This window comes from Oryx dammah, unplaced genomic scaffold (genome assembly GCF_014754425.2).
Source record: "Oryx dammah isolate SB20612 unplaced genomic scaffold, SCBI_Odam_1.1 HiC_scaffold_5, whole genome shotgun sequence".
Classification (NCBI taxonomy): domain Eukaryota; kingdom Metazoa; phylum Chordata; class Mammalia; order Artiodactyla; family Bovidae; genus Oryx; species Oryx dammah.
In genome coordinates, this window is record NW_024070189.1 from 28,976,751 (window position 1) to 28,996,316 (window position 19,566).

Genomic DNA, 19,566 nt, shown 5'->3' on the forward strand with positions numbered 1-19,566 from the left:
TTTGTCCATGAAATGACAAACCTGTCTGGACCAAAAAGACTGCTAGGCTTGGGGTAAATCTTACAATATTTTCAAAAATAAATTTTCCCTTTTTTTGAACTAAGTCAATATTATCATTCCTTATTTTAAAACAGTTGATTAATAATTTATTTTAGTGAGTTGTAGCTTAAGTAATTGCACCTCAATTTTACTTAATTTTTTTTCCAGGAAATCAAGTTATCCCTGTACATTTCAAAGTTCAGTTATTGTATACTTAGGAAATTCACATTTTCATAGGAAAAACAATTGTCAAAAAAATAGAACCCTCTTTATGCCATTAGGCAGTGGTTCCTGGGCCCTTGGGGTTCACTGGCTAACGGAGCGCCTATGGACTTCAGAGAATCTGTGTTCTCAGATCCTCCCTCTGAGGTGCAGAGCACGACAAGACACGAGCTGTATTTCCACCAGCTCATCTACCTGTTTCTGCTTTACACTGTAACCGTATTTTTTAAAAGCCTATACTCTTCTGGGAATAACTCATTCATGAAATTTTCATTTTTATGACATAAGTCAGAATCCTCAGAAATTTTCTTTAAAAAAAATTTTTTTTAACTTATTCAGAAACAGAATATAAATGGCAGTGACTCAGGAAAAGACTCCAAAGCCTGGCTTCCATTTGAAATACCAAGTCCGAGTTTTCACCCTCGCAGTTTATTTTTGCAAGAATCCCTCGGTCACAGCTGCAGCTCTGTGTGCCGCTGGCACTCTGCATTCCCCATTCCCCAGCGAGGTGGAGTGTCAGATGACCTCACAGTAATAATGGGACCAGAAAATTTAAATAGAGCATAAAGCAATATACTGCTAACTTTGTGTTTGACTGGATAGCTCCTATCAACCATTTTATCCTAAGAGTTTTGAATACATCTACTCAAATGGTTGGAAAAGATTCTAGATCACTCCACACAGGAGCCTCCTTTCCCTCTACAAGTACATACTGAATTCTCAAGTTCTAGGGTATTTATTCCTCTTGTTCTTAACTATCGTTAACTATTTTCCTTTTTTCCTTATGGTTCATATAAAAGTAATGGCTAAAATCGTGTTACTTATGTAAAACGCATGTAGAATTAAAGGGAAATGTTTATGAAAATAGTGACCTTTCGAGTTTGCTTAGTAAAATCACCCAGGGAAGGCATTGTTCCATCCTTTCTAATCAATGGGTAGCCCGCTCTGTTCATCATGGGCGTCCTGGAAATGTTTCTTAAAATCTCCAGAGTCCTAGGAACTCCATAAACTGAAGGTGAGATTTTGAATAAATATTGATTCTGAGATTAACATGAAGAGTTATGGTGAGTTATTTGGGGTTTCTGTTTTTTAATTTTCATTTGGGAAAGTATATAGGTCTTGTCAAGGTACAAAGGATGAACTGGAATCCATGGTAGAAGTCTGAGGTAGGAATTATGTCTACTTTGTTCTTAGAGATGATGCTATATATTCCATGTTTGAAACAGTACAATGTAAAAGGGAAATTAAAATCTTAAAAATGCTTTGTTTTCTAAATCTCGTTTACAGAATTCTCCCAATAATATGAGCCTGAGTAATCAGCCAGGCACTCCAAGGGATGATGGCGAAATGGGGGGAAATTTCTTAAATCCTTTTCAGAGTGAGAGTGTAAGTATTCCCTTGACTACATTATTATATCCAGATTTTATTTCTGAAGCTCTTTAGAATAAATGCATGAAGCCATTATTATGACTATTTAGAGTTCAATAGGTTGATCTTTTAAGAGTTAGAAAATAATGTGGAATTTCTTTGAAAACATAAAAAAAATGTACTTCCAACTCTGATTATACGTACATGGTTACAAAAATGAAAATTCTAAGAACAATTTTTCTACAGAAAACATGCATTATGAAGGAACCTGCTAGAAACAGTTTGCACATTTGATCACCTTCCTCAGTCTCCGCGGGACTGAAGCGTCCTGGGTCACCGCAAAACCAACTGTGTTCTCAGTGCTGCCTTTTGAGGCTCCGAAACTTGTCTCTAAGATGCCTGTACTTCACACTCTAGACTTTCCTGCCTGGTGTGTTAACGTGTTGTTTCCATTTAACCTGAACTAGATACATCATTTTTTGTGTGACTATAGTTTTAAACAAAGGCAGCGTTTATGTCTACATAAAAATAGACAGCAGCTGCTGCTGCTGCTAAGTCGCGTCAGTCATGTCCGACTCTGTGCGACCCCATAGATAGCAGCCCACCAGGCTCCCCCGTCCCTGGGATTCTCCAGACAAGAACACTGGAGTGGGTTGCCATTTCCTTCTCCAATGCATGCAAGTGAAAAGTGAAAGTGAAGTCGCTCAGTCGTGTCCGACTCCTAGCAACCCCACAGACTGCAGCCTACCAGGCCCCTCTATCCATGGGATTTTCCAGGCAAGAGTACTGGAGTGGGGTGCCATTGCCTTCTCCAGACAGCAGCAGAGAAGCAATAAAATTCATTCCTTCATTTAACAGTTATTGAGCACTCGCCAAAGCAATATGCTAGGCACTGGAGAGACCAAAAGGGCAACGTGGCATCTTTCTCAAGGAATGATTACACTACACGATAGTTAATTAGCTGTTTTTTTCACACTAGAAATACCTATAGAATTTTTAAAAATACAATTTCCCAGAAGCCTCCCTAGACCCAGTGACTCAATTTCTGGGAGTGGGGCCCAGCATACTTCCAGGTGAGAAAGCTTCCTCAGTGGTGCTGATCCATGTTCTCTGCTAAGAATGCCTGAAATGGAATAAAGAACTTCAGAACCCAGGCTGGTTTCATGTCCACAGGGTCAGTGCCTCCAGTAAACGTGCTGCCATTATTAAAATTATGGAGGATCTACCAAACTATAAGCAGAATCAGAAGAGAAACCCTTCTGATTTTACCTTCATTTTGCCCTAATTCAGTCTTTACCAGAGATCAGAATTTGAAGCAGTAGCTTGTAGCACGCCTAACTTTTACCCAGAATGGCCACTTCCCCAAATGGAACCCAAGATTGAGTGTTCTGTGGATTCTTCTACTTCTTGGTATTGACCTAGCACCTCTACCTGGGACAAGACTTTCTGTAATTTTAGACTTGACTTCTGTTAAAACTAGACATAAGATTACACTGATTTTTAGTTTGGCTTTTATTTGCATGCTATATATGATTAGTGGGGACAAGAAAGGTATACATAAAAATTTATATTTAAAAAAATCCAAGGATTAACCCATCAGTGATGAGGAAACAGAAAAATGTGAGAACTCTGTAGTTTGTCATAACACTTAGGGTTATGGCATTTTGTTTTTTCGGATCCTGGTTCTTTCACTAGTTTGCTTCAAGACTATGGACAAATTAATTTTAATTAGTTACTATTCTCTTTATCTAATTAGAGACATTAATTTCATTTTATGTTAATTCTTCCAGTAACAAAATTTTATAATTCAGTGAGGTATATGATAATTAACTCAGTTCAATTAGACGTGCATTGAGCCTGTAGTATGCAGAGCACTAGGTTAAGGACAAAGTATTCTGAAATAAACATAACACATCCCTAACCTCAAAGAATGCAAATCTGATGGGGAAAATGTGTTCACACAACTAATTAAACCACGTGTCAGATTCACAAGTACTGTAATAGATAGAAACCATGTGTTTAAAGAGCACTGAGGAAATTTATTAGCTTTGTATTGGACAAGAAAACTTCTTTAAAGAGATCCCGTGTGACATTAGGGGCCGGGACGAGAGGAACTCTCCCCACTCTTCCTTCCCAGACTCCTTGTTGGTGACAGCTTGTTCGTCGGGGAGGGGCCAGCTTCATAGTGGGCATCAGAGAGCTTTTCTTGGTGATCAGAAAACCAGAGAGAAGGGGAGTTTAAAATCTACTCTGTGTAAACACCAGCCTTGCCCGCTGGCCCCAGGTGGACTGTGCACACACCAAACAGCACACCCCTTTGGGACTGTGTGCACAGCATAGAGCGCACCCGAGCAGGGCTTCCCCCGCCCCTAGCCCGGCCTTGCTACCCTTGAAGTCAGGAAGGAGGTAAAATGCCAAGCTGCTATGCAGAGTTACAAAACAAAAAACAAAAAGCTCCAGCCTCCCCTCTCTCTCGTCCCCACTAGAAAAGTCCCCCAAAGAGAGCTACTTGGATGGGGGTGGAGAACCTGCCTCTGCCTGGAGTGTAGCGCAGCCCTGGAAGCAGGTCCACACTGGCCACCGGCCATCCCCCCGCCCCACCCTGTGAGGGGTCTCCACTATGAATGACGCCCTTGATATGGATTCTTCTACTACATTTTTGTTTGCACTTTAAAAGATCAAGAAACAGAGCAGAGAGGAGGAAGACAAAAGAAATTCATTGCAAATTGTAGTAGTATGTAGACATATGTAGACAAATGTAGTAAGGCCTTAAAGCTGTAAATAGACTAGGTATCTCTCCTAAGTTAGCTTTACTATCATCAAGGAAAAGCAGAACTGCTTAATTCAAAAAGAAAACATTTCCCGTGACCAAACATGCAAAGCAGATTCTAGTGTTTAATGCACATAAAGTCTGTAAAGCCAAAATTTTTGAGCAGTCTGCCTTTTGAGCGTTTGTCACTCTTTATTTTGAAGTTTAACCACAGCAGCAGCCTGGGAAGGAAGCAAACATCTATTAACTGATTGTTACAGACACCGTCCCAGTTATTTCACACATGCTGCTTAATATAATCCATATACAGACGGAAATGTCCACCCAAAGGCAGAAACCCTGAAGTGCCAACACACTTTATGTAGAAAAATGTGAACCAAAAAAATAGAGCCACTATTCAGACTCTTTGGGGCGGGGGACATCATTAACAAGCCTTTATTTCAAAAAACAAAGATGCCCCCTAGTGTTCAAACTCTAGAAAATGTTTGGTTTTGAAAACAATACAAAAAGATTTAATTCAAAATAGTGCTTCATGCCTCTCAGGAGAAAGCAGTCTTATTTCTTGAATTAATTTAGCATAATACTTCACCATAGCATTGAACTATAATCAGCTGAGCAAACATGCTGTCAAAATCATATTGCCAAATAGGAATTATCAACAAGGCAGTAGATCATTTCTTATTATCCTTACTGCCTTTTGTCATTTTCTGCTATTGCAAAGAAATCACATATGCCCCCATGTATTTTTTTTTTACATAGCCACTACACAATAGATTTATTTCACTTTAGTTCAGCTCAGGTACCTGTAATATTATCTCTTATTTAATAAGAAAAGAAAATGTGTAGATGCTTAGAAATAAACAGAAGATCTGAAGTGTTCTTAAAGTGTGTGAACAGAAGTGCACGCACATTGGTTGAAGATTTAATGGATATTCCGATGGGGCCTATGGTACCTGAAGTGGGTATAATAAATTCTCTGGTTCATGCCATTCATGCTAAACCAAACACTGACGCAGTCAACAGTTTTGAAAGGCCAAACTTCTCCTCTGACGGAGGGGAACCTGATGTCACAGCCTCCCTTATAAACACGGGAATGTGCCATGGCGCTCTGACACAGTGGCACGACAGAAGCGTGGCAGTGTGGCCTCCGGACAGTGCGCCATGAGTATTTCATGTCTCTAAGCACGGTACCCCGTTTAACACCTACTCTCTGTTTACTTCTGGAAAAAAATGTCAGCTGTTTCTCTTCTCCTTGAATAGCAATCAATAGCAAAATTCCTTTTTGCTTGCACATTCTGTGAGTTTTCCTAGAAAATTTGTGATTTCCCTCAATCTCACTTAGTTGAAGCAGTTTCAATAAAAGCAACAGCAGATAAGTGGTTTACAGCCTTAGCAGTGCAAATAGCCCATCATTTATATAGACACAATCTATTTTACTATTTATTAGTTTATATTATTTTATAACTATATATTATTTATTAACTATTTTACTAGTTACACACAATCTATTTTACTATTCCAAATATACTCAGAGCCTCATTTTACAGTTACTTGTACTTTCAAATTTTAAATTTTATTAGATGCTTGCTAATTTTTCTGAGTCGTGTTGCTTAGAGATGATGCTTCCATCCTTTCTGACTAAATCTGGCCCTGACTTTCTCGGTGTACCCTATTTTTCCACTCAGTTTCCTCCCTGAATAAACCTAACTCTATTTAACTTCCCAATGAATCTGTAACAGATTCTCATTTTACTGTAAGATTTGCTTAAGACATTTGCAATACTACAGGTTTAAAATCTTAACAATTGCCAGTGTTAAGAAATAGGAACAACCAATAAACATGCTTGGTAGCAGGGCATGTCCACATATATTTGTTTGCATATATGCATACTTTTAAACAGTGTATAATTAAAATGAATACTGTAATGTATTCTTAACAATATTACCTAATGTTACTTGACATATGAATGAACTGGAATAATCCTTATGAAAAAAGGATTCAGGGATTTTTAAAATCCGATTATTCAGGATGTGCATTAAATGAGATGGTCTGTAGAATTAATTATGACTTACCCAGAAAATTTTTCCAACATACCCTTTGAAGTCCTTTCAGAAAAGCTTTAAAGGCTTTTACTGTTTTTAGATTGTCACAATATACCCATTAAAGTCTTTGTCTTTAAAATAACGATTGATGATTTTGCTGTGTTGTTTAAAATTAAATCCAGTTAAAATTTTCAGGTCCTAAATTAGACTAGCTACATTTTAAGGGCTTAGTAGCCATGTGTGGCTAATGGCTGCTGTGCTGGACAGCACAGAATAGAACATATCCATCATCACAGAAGGTTCTGTGTGCAATATGACTGATTCACCGATTCTTACTATAAATAACAGTAGCCATAGAAAGCATCCCTGATCTGGGAAGATCCCCTGGAAAAGGAAATGGCAACCCACTCCAATATTCTTGCCTGGGAAATCCATGGACAGAGGACCCTGGTGGGCTACAGCCCATGGGGGTCATGAAGAGTCGGACACAGCTTAGTGACTGAAGAACATCAAATTTCCTGTGCCCATTTTGCCATATTCTAATGTTTTCTACTTTTGATAAAACATTGGTATCCATTTATCTTCTTGTTTAGTCTTGCTCCTAAATGTCAAACACCAAAATATAATCGTTTGTCAAAGTCTGTGGACGGTCCGTGGCAGCATGCTGCCATTCCTTGTTGTGGAGATTTGCGTGGTTTCTCCTAAATGTCAAACACCAAAATATAATAGTTTGTCAAAGTCTGTGGACAGTCTGTGGCAGCATGCTGCCATTGCTTGTCGTGGAGACTTGCGTGGTTTCTCCTGATGAGTTGGAGGCCGATGCCCTCCCAGCACAGGGGCAGGGCGGGCTCCACTTCACAGATCCTTGTCTATGGTGGTCTGGGGCTTGGGGCTGGCTTTAGCTTTGCTTTTTGCTGCCACTATCAAGCTTAAAGGGGAAGACATTTTCTGTCAAATCGAATCCCCTTTGTCTTTTCTAGCAGTCTCCCCTTTTATCAACCTACTCACTGTGCTCCAACATGGAAAGTCAGTAACATGTCTAATTTAGCTTTTCTAGACTGAATGGAAATTTGAGGCTATTAAATGACTAACAAGTAGATTTTTTCTTGATTGGACCTGTGTTTAAAGGATTAATAATCCTCCTCTTAGGTTCTGGTGACCCGTTTTCAGGCCTAGTCATCTACTTTTACTCAAGATCAGTGTGGGGTTTTGGGTTTAAGCCATAGATCAAACTGATGCCTTTCAGTCCAGACTTCTGCCAGCTGAAGTCGCCCTGCACTCCTGCCTGGGAAATCCTGCTTTCTCCATATTAACACATCCATCCATATCTAGTCCACACCTTATACCTCATTTCTGATTCCTACACCACTGTAGCTCATCTGGAGTTCACATTATCTGTTCTCTCTGCTCCCTTTTCAGAAGGTTCATGCCTTTCTTCTCAGGATCATCATTGTTCTGGGTTAAGCCCTTGCAGAATGGACCAAACCCTCTCACTTTATCTGCCTCTTTCCATGAGGCACAATCATTAGTACCACATTAAAAGGAATTCCCTTTTGCCTTGGTCCTCAGTTCAGTTCAGTCTCTCAGTCGTGTCTGACTTTTTGTGACCTGTGAACTGCAGCACGCCAGACCTCCCTGTCCATCACTAACTCCCGGAGTTTACCCAAACTCATGTCCATTGAGTCGGTGATGCCATCCAACCATCTTATCCTTTGTTGTCCCCTTCTCCCGCCTTCAATCTTTCCCAGCATCACGGTCTTTTCAAAGGAGTCAGTTCTTCGCATCAGGTGGCCAAAGTATTGGAGTTTCAGCTTCAGCATCAGTCCTTCCAATGAATATTCAGGACTAATCTCCTTTAGGATGGACTGGTTGGATCTCCTTGCAGTCCAAGGGACTCTCAAGAGTCTTCTCCAACACCACAGTTCAAAAGCATGAACTGATATACTGGAGAAGGGAATGGCAAACCACTTCAGTATTTTTCGCCTTGAGAACCCCATGAACAGTCTGAAAAGGCCCTGGTCCTCAGTTTTTTATAAAACATATAAAGTATTTAAGACCTCATATTTACATCTAATCTGGAAACCCCCTTCATCCAGAGAACATTCCACTTGTAGCAGATGCTTCTCCCGTGGCAGATGATCTAGAATGTGTTGTCCCAGACAGAAGTCACCAGCTGCATTTAAACAAGTTCAAGTTAAATCATGTTAAAATTTTAGTTCCTAGCCACGTTTCATGTGCTCAAGTTGCCACATGTGGCTAGTGGCCTTCGTGCCAGACACCACAGGTTGTGGAACATGGCCACCACTGAAGTAAGTTCTGTTGGGCAATGCTGCTCTAGAACTCTTCCATCACAGTCTATTCCTCAAGAGTATGAGGGCACATGGAAGCCCTGTTTACAGGAGCCCAGACATTTAGCAACCTACATGTTCATTGACAGAGGTATGGAGAAAAGATATGGTGCCTGTATACAATGGAATATTACTCAGCCATCAAGAAGAATGAAATAATACCATTTGCAGCAACGTGGAGGGACCTAGAGATTTTCATGCTGAATGAAATCAGAGAAGGAGAAATATCATATGGCATCTCTTATATGTCGAATCTAAAAAAATGATACAAATGAACTTACTTACAAAACAGAAAGAGACTTGCAGACTTAGAGAACAAGCTTATGGTTGCTGAGGGTGAAGCATGGAGGAAGGGATAGTTGGGGAGTTTAGGATGGACATGTGCACACGGCTGTATTTAGTTTTTTTTAATCTGTGTTTTATTGAAGTATAGTTGACAGTGTTTCAGGTGCACAGCAAGGTGATTCAGGTAAACATACACACGTATCATTTTTCAGATTGTTTTGCCTTATAAGTTATTACAAAATATCGACTACAGTTCCCTGTGCTATAGAGTAAACCTTTGCTGCTTGTTGCATATCCATTATTTTTCAATTAGAAATCTAGCATCTGTTCATACTAAGTCAAACAAATGGAATCCAAATGTCAAATTTTTTAGTTAGGTAAAAATTCATGTTTTCTAAAATATATATTATATGTACTATTTACATATATATATACACAAAAGCTTTTCTACTATACTTGAGAAAGACTTGAGAAAGAACATCAAACACAAAAGTGATGGAGAAATTGGAAGACAAACTAAATGAAATGGGAGCACTGAAAATGAAATAGAAAAAGTGAAAGAAACTGGATCAAAGGTCTTCATATAGTCCAGGTGTTTTTAAACATGGCTGCTCATTAGAAACGCATCTGGGCCTTATTTAAAGTAGATAACCAACAAGGACCTACATTATAGCACATGAAACTCTACTCACCGCTATGTGGCAGCCCGGAGAGCAGGGGAGTTTCGGGGAGAATGGATACATGTGTATGTATGGCTGAGTCCCCTCACTGTCCCCCTGAAACTCTCACAACACTTAACCAGCTATCCCCCAATACAAAACAAAAAGCTTTAGAAAAGCTTTTTATGAGGGTATATTGGCATCATTATAACTGCTCTATTCATCGTTTATAAGACTATGTTTTCCAAATTTCTGAAAGCCTCACCTCTACCAGTGGTCAGCCTCAAACGGACAAGTAGCACGTGGCGGCGGAGCCCCTACTTCCACCCAGAAATGCTTGTGGATTGAGATTGGAGTCAGAGTTTCAGGGAAGTTTATATGCTGAAGTATAAATCAGACTCTTTACGTGTTGATACTTTTTCAGTGCTCTAGTGAGGATTTCTTATGGCCAGCTAGAAGTTCAGTTATTAATCCAGCATTTACTGAGCACATTTCTGTGTTTCCAATAAATATAGTTTTAAGGGGTTTATATTCAAACCTCCCCAAACCCCTTTAAGATTAACACTATCATTAAGCAGAATTAACAGGTGAGGAAACAAGCACCAAGAGGCTAGTAGCCTCCCATCTTAACCAAGCTAGCAGAAAAAACGAAGACTAGCCTGCCCCTCATACTTATTTCATATGATTTGACCTTGGGCTAGATTTTTGCCCTAGTTGTTCCAAGGGCCCATAAAACCTCAATCTGGCTAGAAGAAAAAAAGCTAAGGGACCAGGTACCTATCAGCCCCTTAGGCTCAGAGAGAGGACAGGACTGGTTGCGTTCCAGAGGAAATAGTTAACATTTCAGGACTGTCAATTCTATATAATTTACTCTTTTCCTGCTTTCTAAATTTTTATGGTGTATTAAAAGCTTGTTCATAAAAAGCATTAAAATTCACAGTTACTGTTGTTTACCAAGGGGGATGTCCGTGGCCTGTAGAATTGTTGTTAAAATATGGATTCTTCTCTCCTAGTACTCCCCTAGCATGACAATGAGTGTGTGAACCATCACCAAGTCTCCTCATGGAAACCACAGTGAGTCAGCCCTTCACAGAACTCCTACGGAAGACAGTTATTCATCACAGTGTACAGTTACACAAAGGACTCTCAGTCACACCAAACCAACCTTTTTATTTCCTGCTCTCTCCCCTATTTTGTGAAGAAAGCGGGTCCAAACGTGATTCGAACAACTGTACGGAGCGGCACATTAGAATTGCCCTCAACTGAACTGCAAATGATTATCTGTGTTTGTATATGTGTGGGAAAGAGAATGTATTGTATGTGTGTATGTTACATGGACACACGCACATACATACATTGACCCACAGGACATTGTAAAATAACTATCACATGACATCTTACGTAGAAATGAGTAGGGACTTTTATTCCATCCTTTTTTTCACGTTTACATTTTAATTATTAAAAGTTGCTCCTGCCCCTCCCTGAACTATTTTGTGCTGTGTATATCACTGCTTTATATAAGTTATTTTTTAAGGTGAACTCAGATGTTATGGTTTTGTAAATGTCTGCAATCATGGATAGGAATAAAATCGCTTATTTGAGAGCTTTCATTAAATCACGTGTGATGCAAGTTATCCTGTGAATGACAACGTGTACTAAGAAAAGAAGTGTGTCTTCATCTTTATGTCAAATCAAACAATTTCTCAGTAACCTTCAGTGAGTATTTTTGTACTTTTTATGTAGGAAAAAAACTTCAAATCAACAGAAGCTTAGCTGGGGCCTAATAGTACATTTCTGCAGTAACTGCTCTAGGTGGAATTCTTGATTTGGCTTAGATGATACAGAAAATCAGTAATTAGCCGCAGTTGCTTAGACCATAGCAATAAAGTGCCAGGGGTCATCATATTTTTAGCAACACATTTTCTCTTTAACACGATAAAGCCCAGATGTAGTAACTATTTGCTTGAATTAGTCACTTGTCACCAGGAATGCTAGAGCTGTTTTTTAATAAGATACTAATGTGAAATGGTGCCTCATTTTTATTCAGACTTCTTGTGAACATTTTCACATAGACACTGCAAAGAGATACATTCAAATGATTGAGGCTTTTAGCACAAAGGAGAAGGAAAATTTTAATCACACTCCAGGGGTTCTGGAGTGCCGCTTGTCTACCCAAGTATCTTACTAGTGGCAGAATTGACTGTGTCCCTACTCACTGGCAGCAAAGCAGGTGCTGTGTTCCCAGGATATAGGACTTTTATTAGAGGGAAATTATTGTCGTCATTGACATCAGTCATATATTCTACTTCGTATAACTGTTCAGAAAACATTAGAAAAATGTAAACAAAACACTTCCCTTATGAGAACACATTGCTCTGTGGCCCTTTTCAGATCTTTTGTGTTTCCTGTGTTCCATCACACATGTAAACACCAAAGTTATAATAGAAAAGTGTGAAGACCAACTTTAGACTCTGAAAGCTAAGATGCTGATCCTTCCTGTTAAAATTGTAAACAACTATATATCCAAACTCAAGAGATTTTGAAAAGCATTGTTTAATCTCAGGTAAGGGGCATCCATCTTTCTTGAGGCAAATGGTCTCTAAAGTGACACTTTGGCATTATATTTACTCATCATTGATCCTAGATGACTTACTTCTCTCAAATCCACAAGGATTTATTCCTTCTGAAAATAAAGATTTTTGCCTGTGCATGACAGGGATGCTAGGCAGAACTGTTAAAGGGGGAAAAGGAAGTTGAATTAAAATTTATGTTCCAGATTTAAACTAATCAAACTAGTTTCCATTAATCACACATTGTGCAGAGGCTAGGACTGCACACTGGAGAACAGCTTCAAGCTTTCAAGCTGCAGAGACGCTTTCATGAAAAATTCAGACCACAAGGTCTTTAACTCAAGCCAGGGTAGCCTGAAGATGACACCTTGTACAGACACGTGAATTTTCCAAGGATAATTTTAATTTTCACTTTATGATAGCTGTGTGAACACTGACAGTCTTGTGATAAGCTTAATCTTATAATGCTAGAATTTTGAAAACTTTTGTTGACTCTTTTCTCCATTGTTACTGATCTTGAATTTCTTTTATTTGCCTTCTAAGAAGGTATTGTTTCTTATTATCAAAGAATCATGAGCATGATTTTACTTGCTCTCATTTTGGGGGTAATATTGGAATGTGGATGGCAATATGGGTCCCGTTATTTCTAGCCTATTTGGTTAAAAAAAGAAAAAGTAAAAACCAAGATATAGCAATCAACTCAGCTTAAGTATTTCTTTTTCTCTTGGAACCCAGATTAAAAATAGCTAGTCTTTTAAGTTCCTGACAGTTGAAAATTTGAAGAAGCTGTATTCAAGAAAACCAGAAAATAAGGATACTTAATTCTAACATCAAATAATTTTCTCATCCACCAAATGGAAAACAGTATATCTGTATATTAATTTTGTTTAGGAGTTGAATCATTTAAACGTTATCCTTTTCTCTTTTCACCTCATGCATTTGTGTTGGTCTTTATGTATACTACCCTTTCCTGAGTTACTTTTAACATTTCATCTCACAGTAACATTAGCAATTCTTGCCTACATTGAACATATAAAATATACATGTATAATACAAAAATAAATAGGTGAAAACATTAATTCTTATCACTCTGCTTTGCATTCTGCCTAACTCACCATAGTTGAAAATATATGTCAAGTTATCTCTAAGGTATGTATGTCTTTAATCAGCTGTCTTTCTTATAGCAAAATTGCACATGGGAACAGAGTCTGGAGGTACCACTGATCTGGTAACAACCCACAGCTTTGATGGGTGAATGTTAGTCCTTCTTCCCAAGTGTTCCAGTTTGGACTCAGTTTCTGATGAACAGGAATTACATAGCTAAGAATCTGAGGTTAAGATTTCTTTATGGCCAGAAAATTAATAAATCTCCGTGAGTCATGGAAAGTGCCTACAACAATCATCTTTCTCCAGGAATAAAATAGCAAAAACGTCCATGTCTTTTTTTATGATTCTCTAAGCTCTCTGAACTCTATTGCATTTCATAGGCTCATTCAGTTAACATTCTTCCTGTGGTTTGAAAGAGCAAATGAAAATAAAGGAGTTCAGTTTGGGAAATGCGGAAGCCCTACATCTGTCCATACCTTTTCTGTATCATCTCATTCTGAGAATATATAGCAAGGCATTTAGTACTGAGCCCTCGGCAAAAAGTTTTCCACAGTCCTTAATGCCATGAAGTCTTGATTGGCCTTTTTTTTCATGCCTCCCTCCCAATCTTGCATCCTCCAGTAGAAATAAAAAGTGAACATTTTTACCCACCCTTACGGTTTTCTTCATACAGTATACAGTTTTCCCAGGGGGAAAAAAAATTGCAGTTTCCACTTTTAGATTGTCACTGTTAATTGTGTCAGTGAACCTTACCTTGAGAAATACTGGAAAGGTGAACCACTATCAACACACTTCCATTTGGCATATTAAACTTGTGTGTGTGTGTGTACATGTGTGTTTGCGGGGGGCAATGTGAAGTTTGCTCACAAAACACTTCCATTATGACTTGGATTGGGTAACTATTAATTCCTCCCTTTGATTGTGTTTTATTTCAATGGTAAAAATTAGCTGATTTAAGTCATTTGGGATGGACAGAGTAATGCAAATATAAACAGACAGCCCCGCCTGCTTCACACCCTGTGCTAGCTTGTCCACATTAGGCTTTCTTACAAAAGCACTGCATCTAAAGGTAAGAGCGTAAGGGACCACCTAAATCTTGGTCCCTTCACTGCAGTGAATTGTGCAATGATTACAGTCTTTCGATGCAGACATGTGTTTAGAAGAAATTGAATTCACATTCATCTATTTCACCACAAGTGTCAACTTTACCCATGGACTGTAATTCAGATTGAAAGGAAGGACCTACAGATGAAAACACCTGAGACCTTTAATTACTTTTCTGAACTTTGTGCTAAAGAGAAATTCTCAATTGAGTAAGTCTCCTAAGGAGTATTTCCTCTAAGTTCCCCATGTTAACTTAGTATAATGGTCTTCCTGAATAGAAGAAAAATAATTTCTACAAGTAGTTTAATGTAAATACTTTTGCTGTCTACAACCTTAAATATGTAGACAAATATACAGATACTGTAAAGTTTCAAGTGGGATTAAGTCTTTTCATGTATAGAATTACAGTTTATCTTCCACCACCTCCCCTTGTGGATTTGCTGTCTTCAGGACTGGACTTACTTCGACTATCTCAGTCATTGAAATGTAATATTTTCCTGGAAATATTTGGCATTTCCATTTTTTAAGTGAGACGTGCAATTAGCATGACGAAGGCAAGTATTAATATTCCCAGAAAAAAATATTTATTCCCAGAACTTATTTGCAGTTAATATTAAAACTTTATCCCACTTTCTCTTTTGTGTGTGCCAAATGACCTCAGTATATTGCCCAGAAAATGAAATTTGGATTCTCCATAGTGTTCTCAGAACACAAGACAATGTGTTATTATCTAAATTACCATCATGTCCTGACAGGTAAATGCAATTAATCATCTACTTATTAGAAAACAACTCAAATAACCTTTCCAGTTTACATAATTTGAAAGTAAATCCGCTTTAACCTAGCAACACTTCAGAAAAGCTTTTAATATAAACAGGTTCAAATATGTATGTGACTTTCTGTTGTATTTCAGAATAATTATCCGTGCATTGAAACAATTAAAAAAACTTCACAGAAATTATATGTTATAATGAATAAAGAACATGGTGTTGTTTCAAACATGAATGGACAAGTCTTTACAAAGAAGATTCTTTTATAGCCATCAGCTTACTGTATTGTTTAACTGTGATTTAAAGAATTTAAGATGTTTTCTTACTACATGTATTTAAATGTTACTTATAATGTCTTCCTGGAAAAACAGTTATTTGTAAGGTTTTTATAAATGCACAATTAATGTATAAATATAGTTGGAATCTGGGATGACTCTTCGTAATCTACTATTTTTCATTCTACCATGGCCACCAGCTACCTGATACGTTTTGTAAGTTTAGCATCTTCCTGTGTGTATGCACGCACATGCATGTACACGTGCATTATTACATTTTCAAATAGATTTATCTGTTTTTGTAAAAATATCCGAGCTATTCATGTAGTGGGAAAGGTTGCCATAAAGATGTACAAAAATATCCATTCATTTCGCACATTTTCACATTTAATGTTAAAATGCAGTATTTCATTTACAGTTTCTACCTTTTCATTGCTAGACTAACTATTACTTATTGAAAAAGTAAAGGAAATTGTTCATATAAAACTAGCACAAATGCTTTCTGAATGATAAGAATTGTAACTAATGTGGACATCTGTGTCTAATTGAATTAGATGTTCTGCTTTATGTAAAACCAGCAGTCTTGTATCAAAGAATTTATTTATATACATTTAAATAGGTTATGATAAGTGTCTAGCTTTTTATAGTCAGATAACTAAACTTTGACTACCAAAAAGTAGTAATATTATTAGCAAAATTAATGGATAAAAGTTCAGTATTTTATTCCAAGTAGGATTACACATAATGCAGAAACCTGAAGTTATTATGCACATAATTCATGTAACATTATACTTCTCAAATACATTCATCTTTCTAATGAATTACACAGATTGTCGCCTCAGTTCACCATGAGCATTTATTTACCCACATGAAAATTCTGAAGTAGGTTCTGTGCACGGCTCTATAGATAATATAGAAGGAGGATGGTCTATAATTGAGGTTAAAAATAATTCATCCTAGGTATCAGTGGAAATATATAAATTATTTCTTCAATAAATTCTTAAATACTGTTTCTGTAGTATTTAAGAGGATTTAATGTTAATGATTTCTAGCATTATGGTTTTGATCCAAATGGGGTCTTCTAGTTCAGTGATGCCACACATTTGTACATAGTGTTTAGAGAGGAAAAAACTGTAAATCCTATTTGTCAGATACCTTACTGAGCTAAAGGTTAAGGTTACCTCAAGTAACTTATTAAAATGACAGTTTTAGCAAGATGTCTGGATTTCTGGCAGATGGAAGGTAGGTAGCAAGGCAAGAGAAGAGACCCTGAATTTAAAACAGCTAGCATCCTATAACAAAGAACTTTTTCAGAAGGCGTTATTTAAACTATTTCTGCTTGTATGGAAGTGGCTGTTAATGGCAATAGCATCATGTAGGTTCAGAACAAGAGTAACATAGGTAAACAAAAGTCAGTAGAATTGGTTCAATTTCTCCTCGGCTCCTTCTGGTGACTGAGATAACAGTAAAAGTAGGAAAGGAAGGGTGAGGGGCCAGATGCACACCCAGTCCCACACAGTAAGACTCATCGAGTGTTCCCATAGCTCAGTGTATCCCTCAAGGTAAAATAAACTCTGGATATCTAGAAAGGCATAAAAGTTAAAAAGAAATTATACAAGTTTTATTCCCTGCAAAAACTGTCTGATGAAAAATATGGTAGTGCTTTTTCGAAAGCCCTCAAGTCAATAGACATTACACATACGAGTGTTATCTGTCTCATTCAGTTTGCAAAGTTTCCCTTGAAGTCTGTGGGGCTCAGCTTGGCTACAGTTGCAGTTCTCGGTTGCATTTCTCTTTGCCTTTCTCAAATTTTCCTCATGTGACTTTATCTTTGCATCTTACAGCACGTAATTCTTGATGGTAATAGGAAGGAAGCTCTTGATACCTACTCAGGTCACATGGAAAACTTTGCTTTTTAGTGTGCTCACAATATAATCTTGGTTATCACATATAAAATACAAAAATCTGAATACAATTTGTAAAAGAATTCAGTGTTTCTTGTTTTTGTAAATATTGTTTCAGGGAAAGAAATAGTTTAAGAATTGAAAATCAAAAGTATTCTCTTGACAGTCTTATTGGTGCTCACTGTTTCGTCATCAAGTTAGTTATTATTCACTTACGACTGAAGGGATGTTACACATATTTACCAGTCTCAAAATTGTTTTAATAGAACACATGTATAAATCATTGAAAGTAATATTCATTTTAATTTTGAGAACTCAGCATGGAATGTCAACAAGCAGTTACTAGCCAAATGTCATATATTTAATTGATCTTTGAGAAGTATTACCTAGGTACAGTTTTTTGTTCAGTTGAAAAACCTCCAGAGAACTGAATTTATACCCACTGAAAAAGACAATACAATGAACACGTAACAAAGATAATAAGCCATGTAGGAAAGTGTCACATGGAAATAGAGCGCCAGCAATTGCAAGAGACACATCTCACCATAGAAGTTCTCAAACTAATACCCAATTCAAAATTGAAATGCTCAGTATAAAAGTTAACAAGAAATTGATTGACCCCATAACCAAATCAAAACCAACACAGGAGCCATATCTAGTTTGACCATAGGTGGATTAATAAGACCACTATCAGTATTTCTAAGATAATTATCTCCACAAAAATCAAACCACAACCAAATTCTCAATATTGAGAAATCAGTGTTTAAAAGTCAATCCACTTAAGCAAAAACTCCTTTTGAAATAGGCAACACAGTCTTCTCAGTTTCTTCCCCAAAAGGAGTAATGCTGAAAGGTTTCCGGTTGTAAAACTACATGGTCCAGTGAAGCTCAGTTTAGAATGTAAAGCATTTGAAATTCAAATCTACAGAACGTGTATGCTACAAGTATCTCTTAAATGAACCTTATAAATCATCTCAGAGGGGAGGTGATCTGGGGTGAGTAGAGGTCTGGCAGACTGTCACTGGTTACTTCTCATGACTTAAAACGTTGTTGAATCAGGCATCCACTACTGTATTTTCAAGTTTTAGAAAGATTTGCATAGTGTTTCTGTGTACAAGTTACTGAACTGTGCATCTGCAAAAATGAATAACTAATAGCAACCTTTTTCCCTTCATACATCCAGAAACAATTTTGTTGTCTTGCTCTGGCAGTCAGCACTTTGGAAAACATGAAATGTAGATTGCAAAAGTGTCTGTTCCAGATTACTTCAACCTTCATTTGAAGCCTGTTTAAAATAAAATATCTTTCTGGTTCACTTGGCAGTATTATTTCTCAAGTTTGCCATGACATGAGTTCTTGCACTGGGTCTCAAAAATTGAGGTTCCCACTTGTGCATTAAAGAGGCACTGGAAAGGTACAATCCTATCTTGCTGAAGAGGAGTTTTGGAGCAGACAGATAATTCAGTCACATCTATTTTCCATTTGAGTTGCACACATAGATGTTCTTACTCCTAGTAAGTATGAAATTGGCATTTACCAAAATCACTTAACTGCCACAGAAACTTCAGAAGTAAATGCATACAGTTAATCCCTAACCTATTGTGGTGGATTTCCTCCCACTAAAGACAAAAATTTGTGCTATAGGTTTTATATTACAGATTGCTTTGTGGTGGATGTTGATTCTGCTTGCCAAAAATCAGCATTATGACGCCAACTGTTTTCAGATAGAAATGCCAACAATTAAAACACTTCAGATCTATTTCTGGCATAAAAACACATACACAAAAGAAAGGACTCAACCAAAAGAACTGTGAAAAATACCTAACTAATTTGGGACTTGGAGAGAGTCCCAAATATATGTGCTAACAGTAATTTATTAACATATTTCAACTTTCAAACTCTATAGGGGTAAATGCTTATTTTACAAATAGAATTTCTATTTTGCCATTTGATTAAAAGTTGAAAATCAACATAAATATTCAGAATGTGTTTAGAGTTCAAGACATTTCTTAGTTACTTGGCCATGGATTTTTGTTTTCGGTGATTATGTTAAAAGAATATATTGAAAAAATTTGGACTTAATCATAAGAAACCAGAGGTCTG

The 19,566-nt window shown here is 37.4% G+C and overlaps 1 protein-coding gene across 4 annotated transcripts in view; it reads left to right on the top strand.

The window, feature by feature from the left end:
- The window catches only part of SSBP2 (single stranded DNA binding protein 2), a 315,215-nt gene extending 296,439 nt beyond the window's left edge, over positions 1 to 18,776 (top strand). For 2 of the 4 annotated variants that reach the window (XM_040239442.1, XM_040239444.1), the window contains 2 exons: positions 1,549 to 1,647; positions 10,747 to 11,348. In XM_040239442.1, the coding sequence (XP_040095376.1) occupies positions 1,549 to 1,647; positions 10,747 to 10,776 (129 nt within the window). In that variant the 3' untranslated portion in view covers positions 10,777 to 11,348. Of the gene's footprint in view, positions 1 to 1,548; positions 1,648 to 10,746 lie in introns of all 4 variants that reach the window. The other 2 variants (XM_040239441.1, XM_040239443.1) reach the window with 2 other exon arrangements.
- Positions 18,777 to 19,566: the final 790 nt, after the last annotated feature.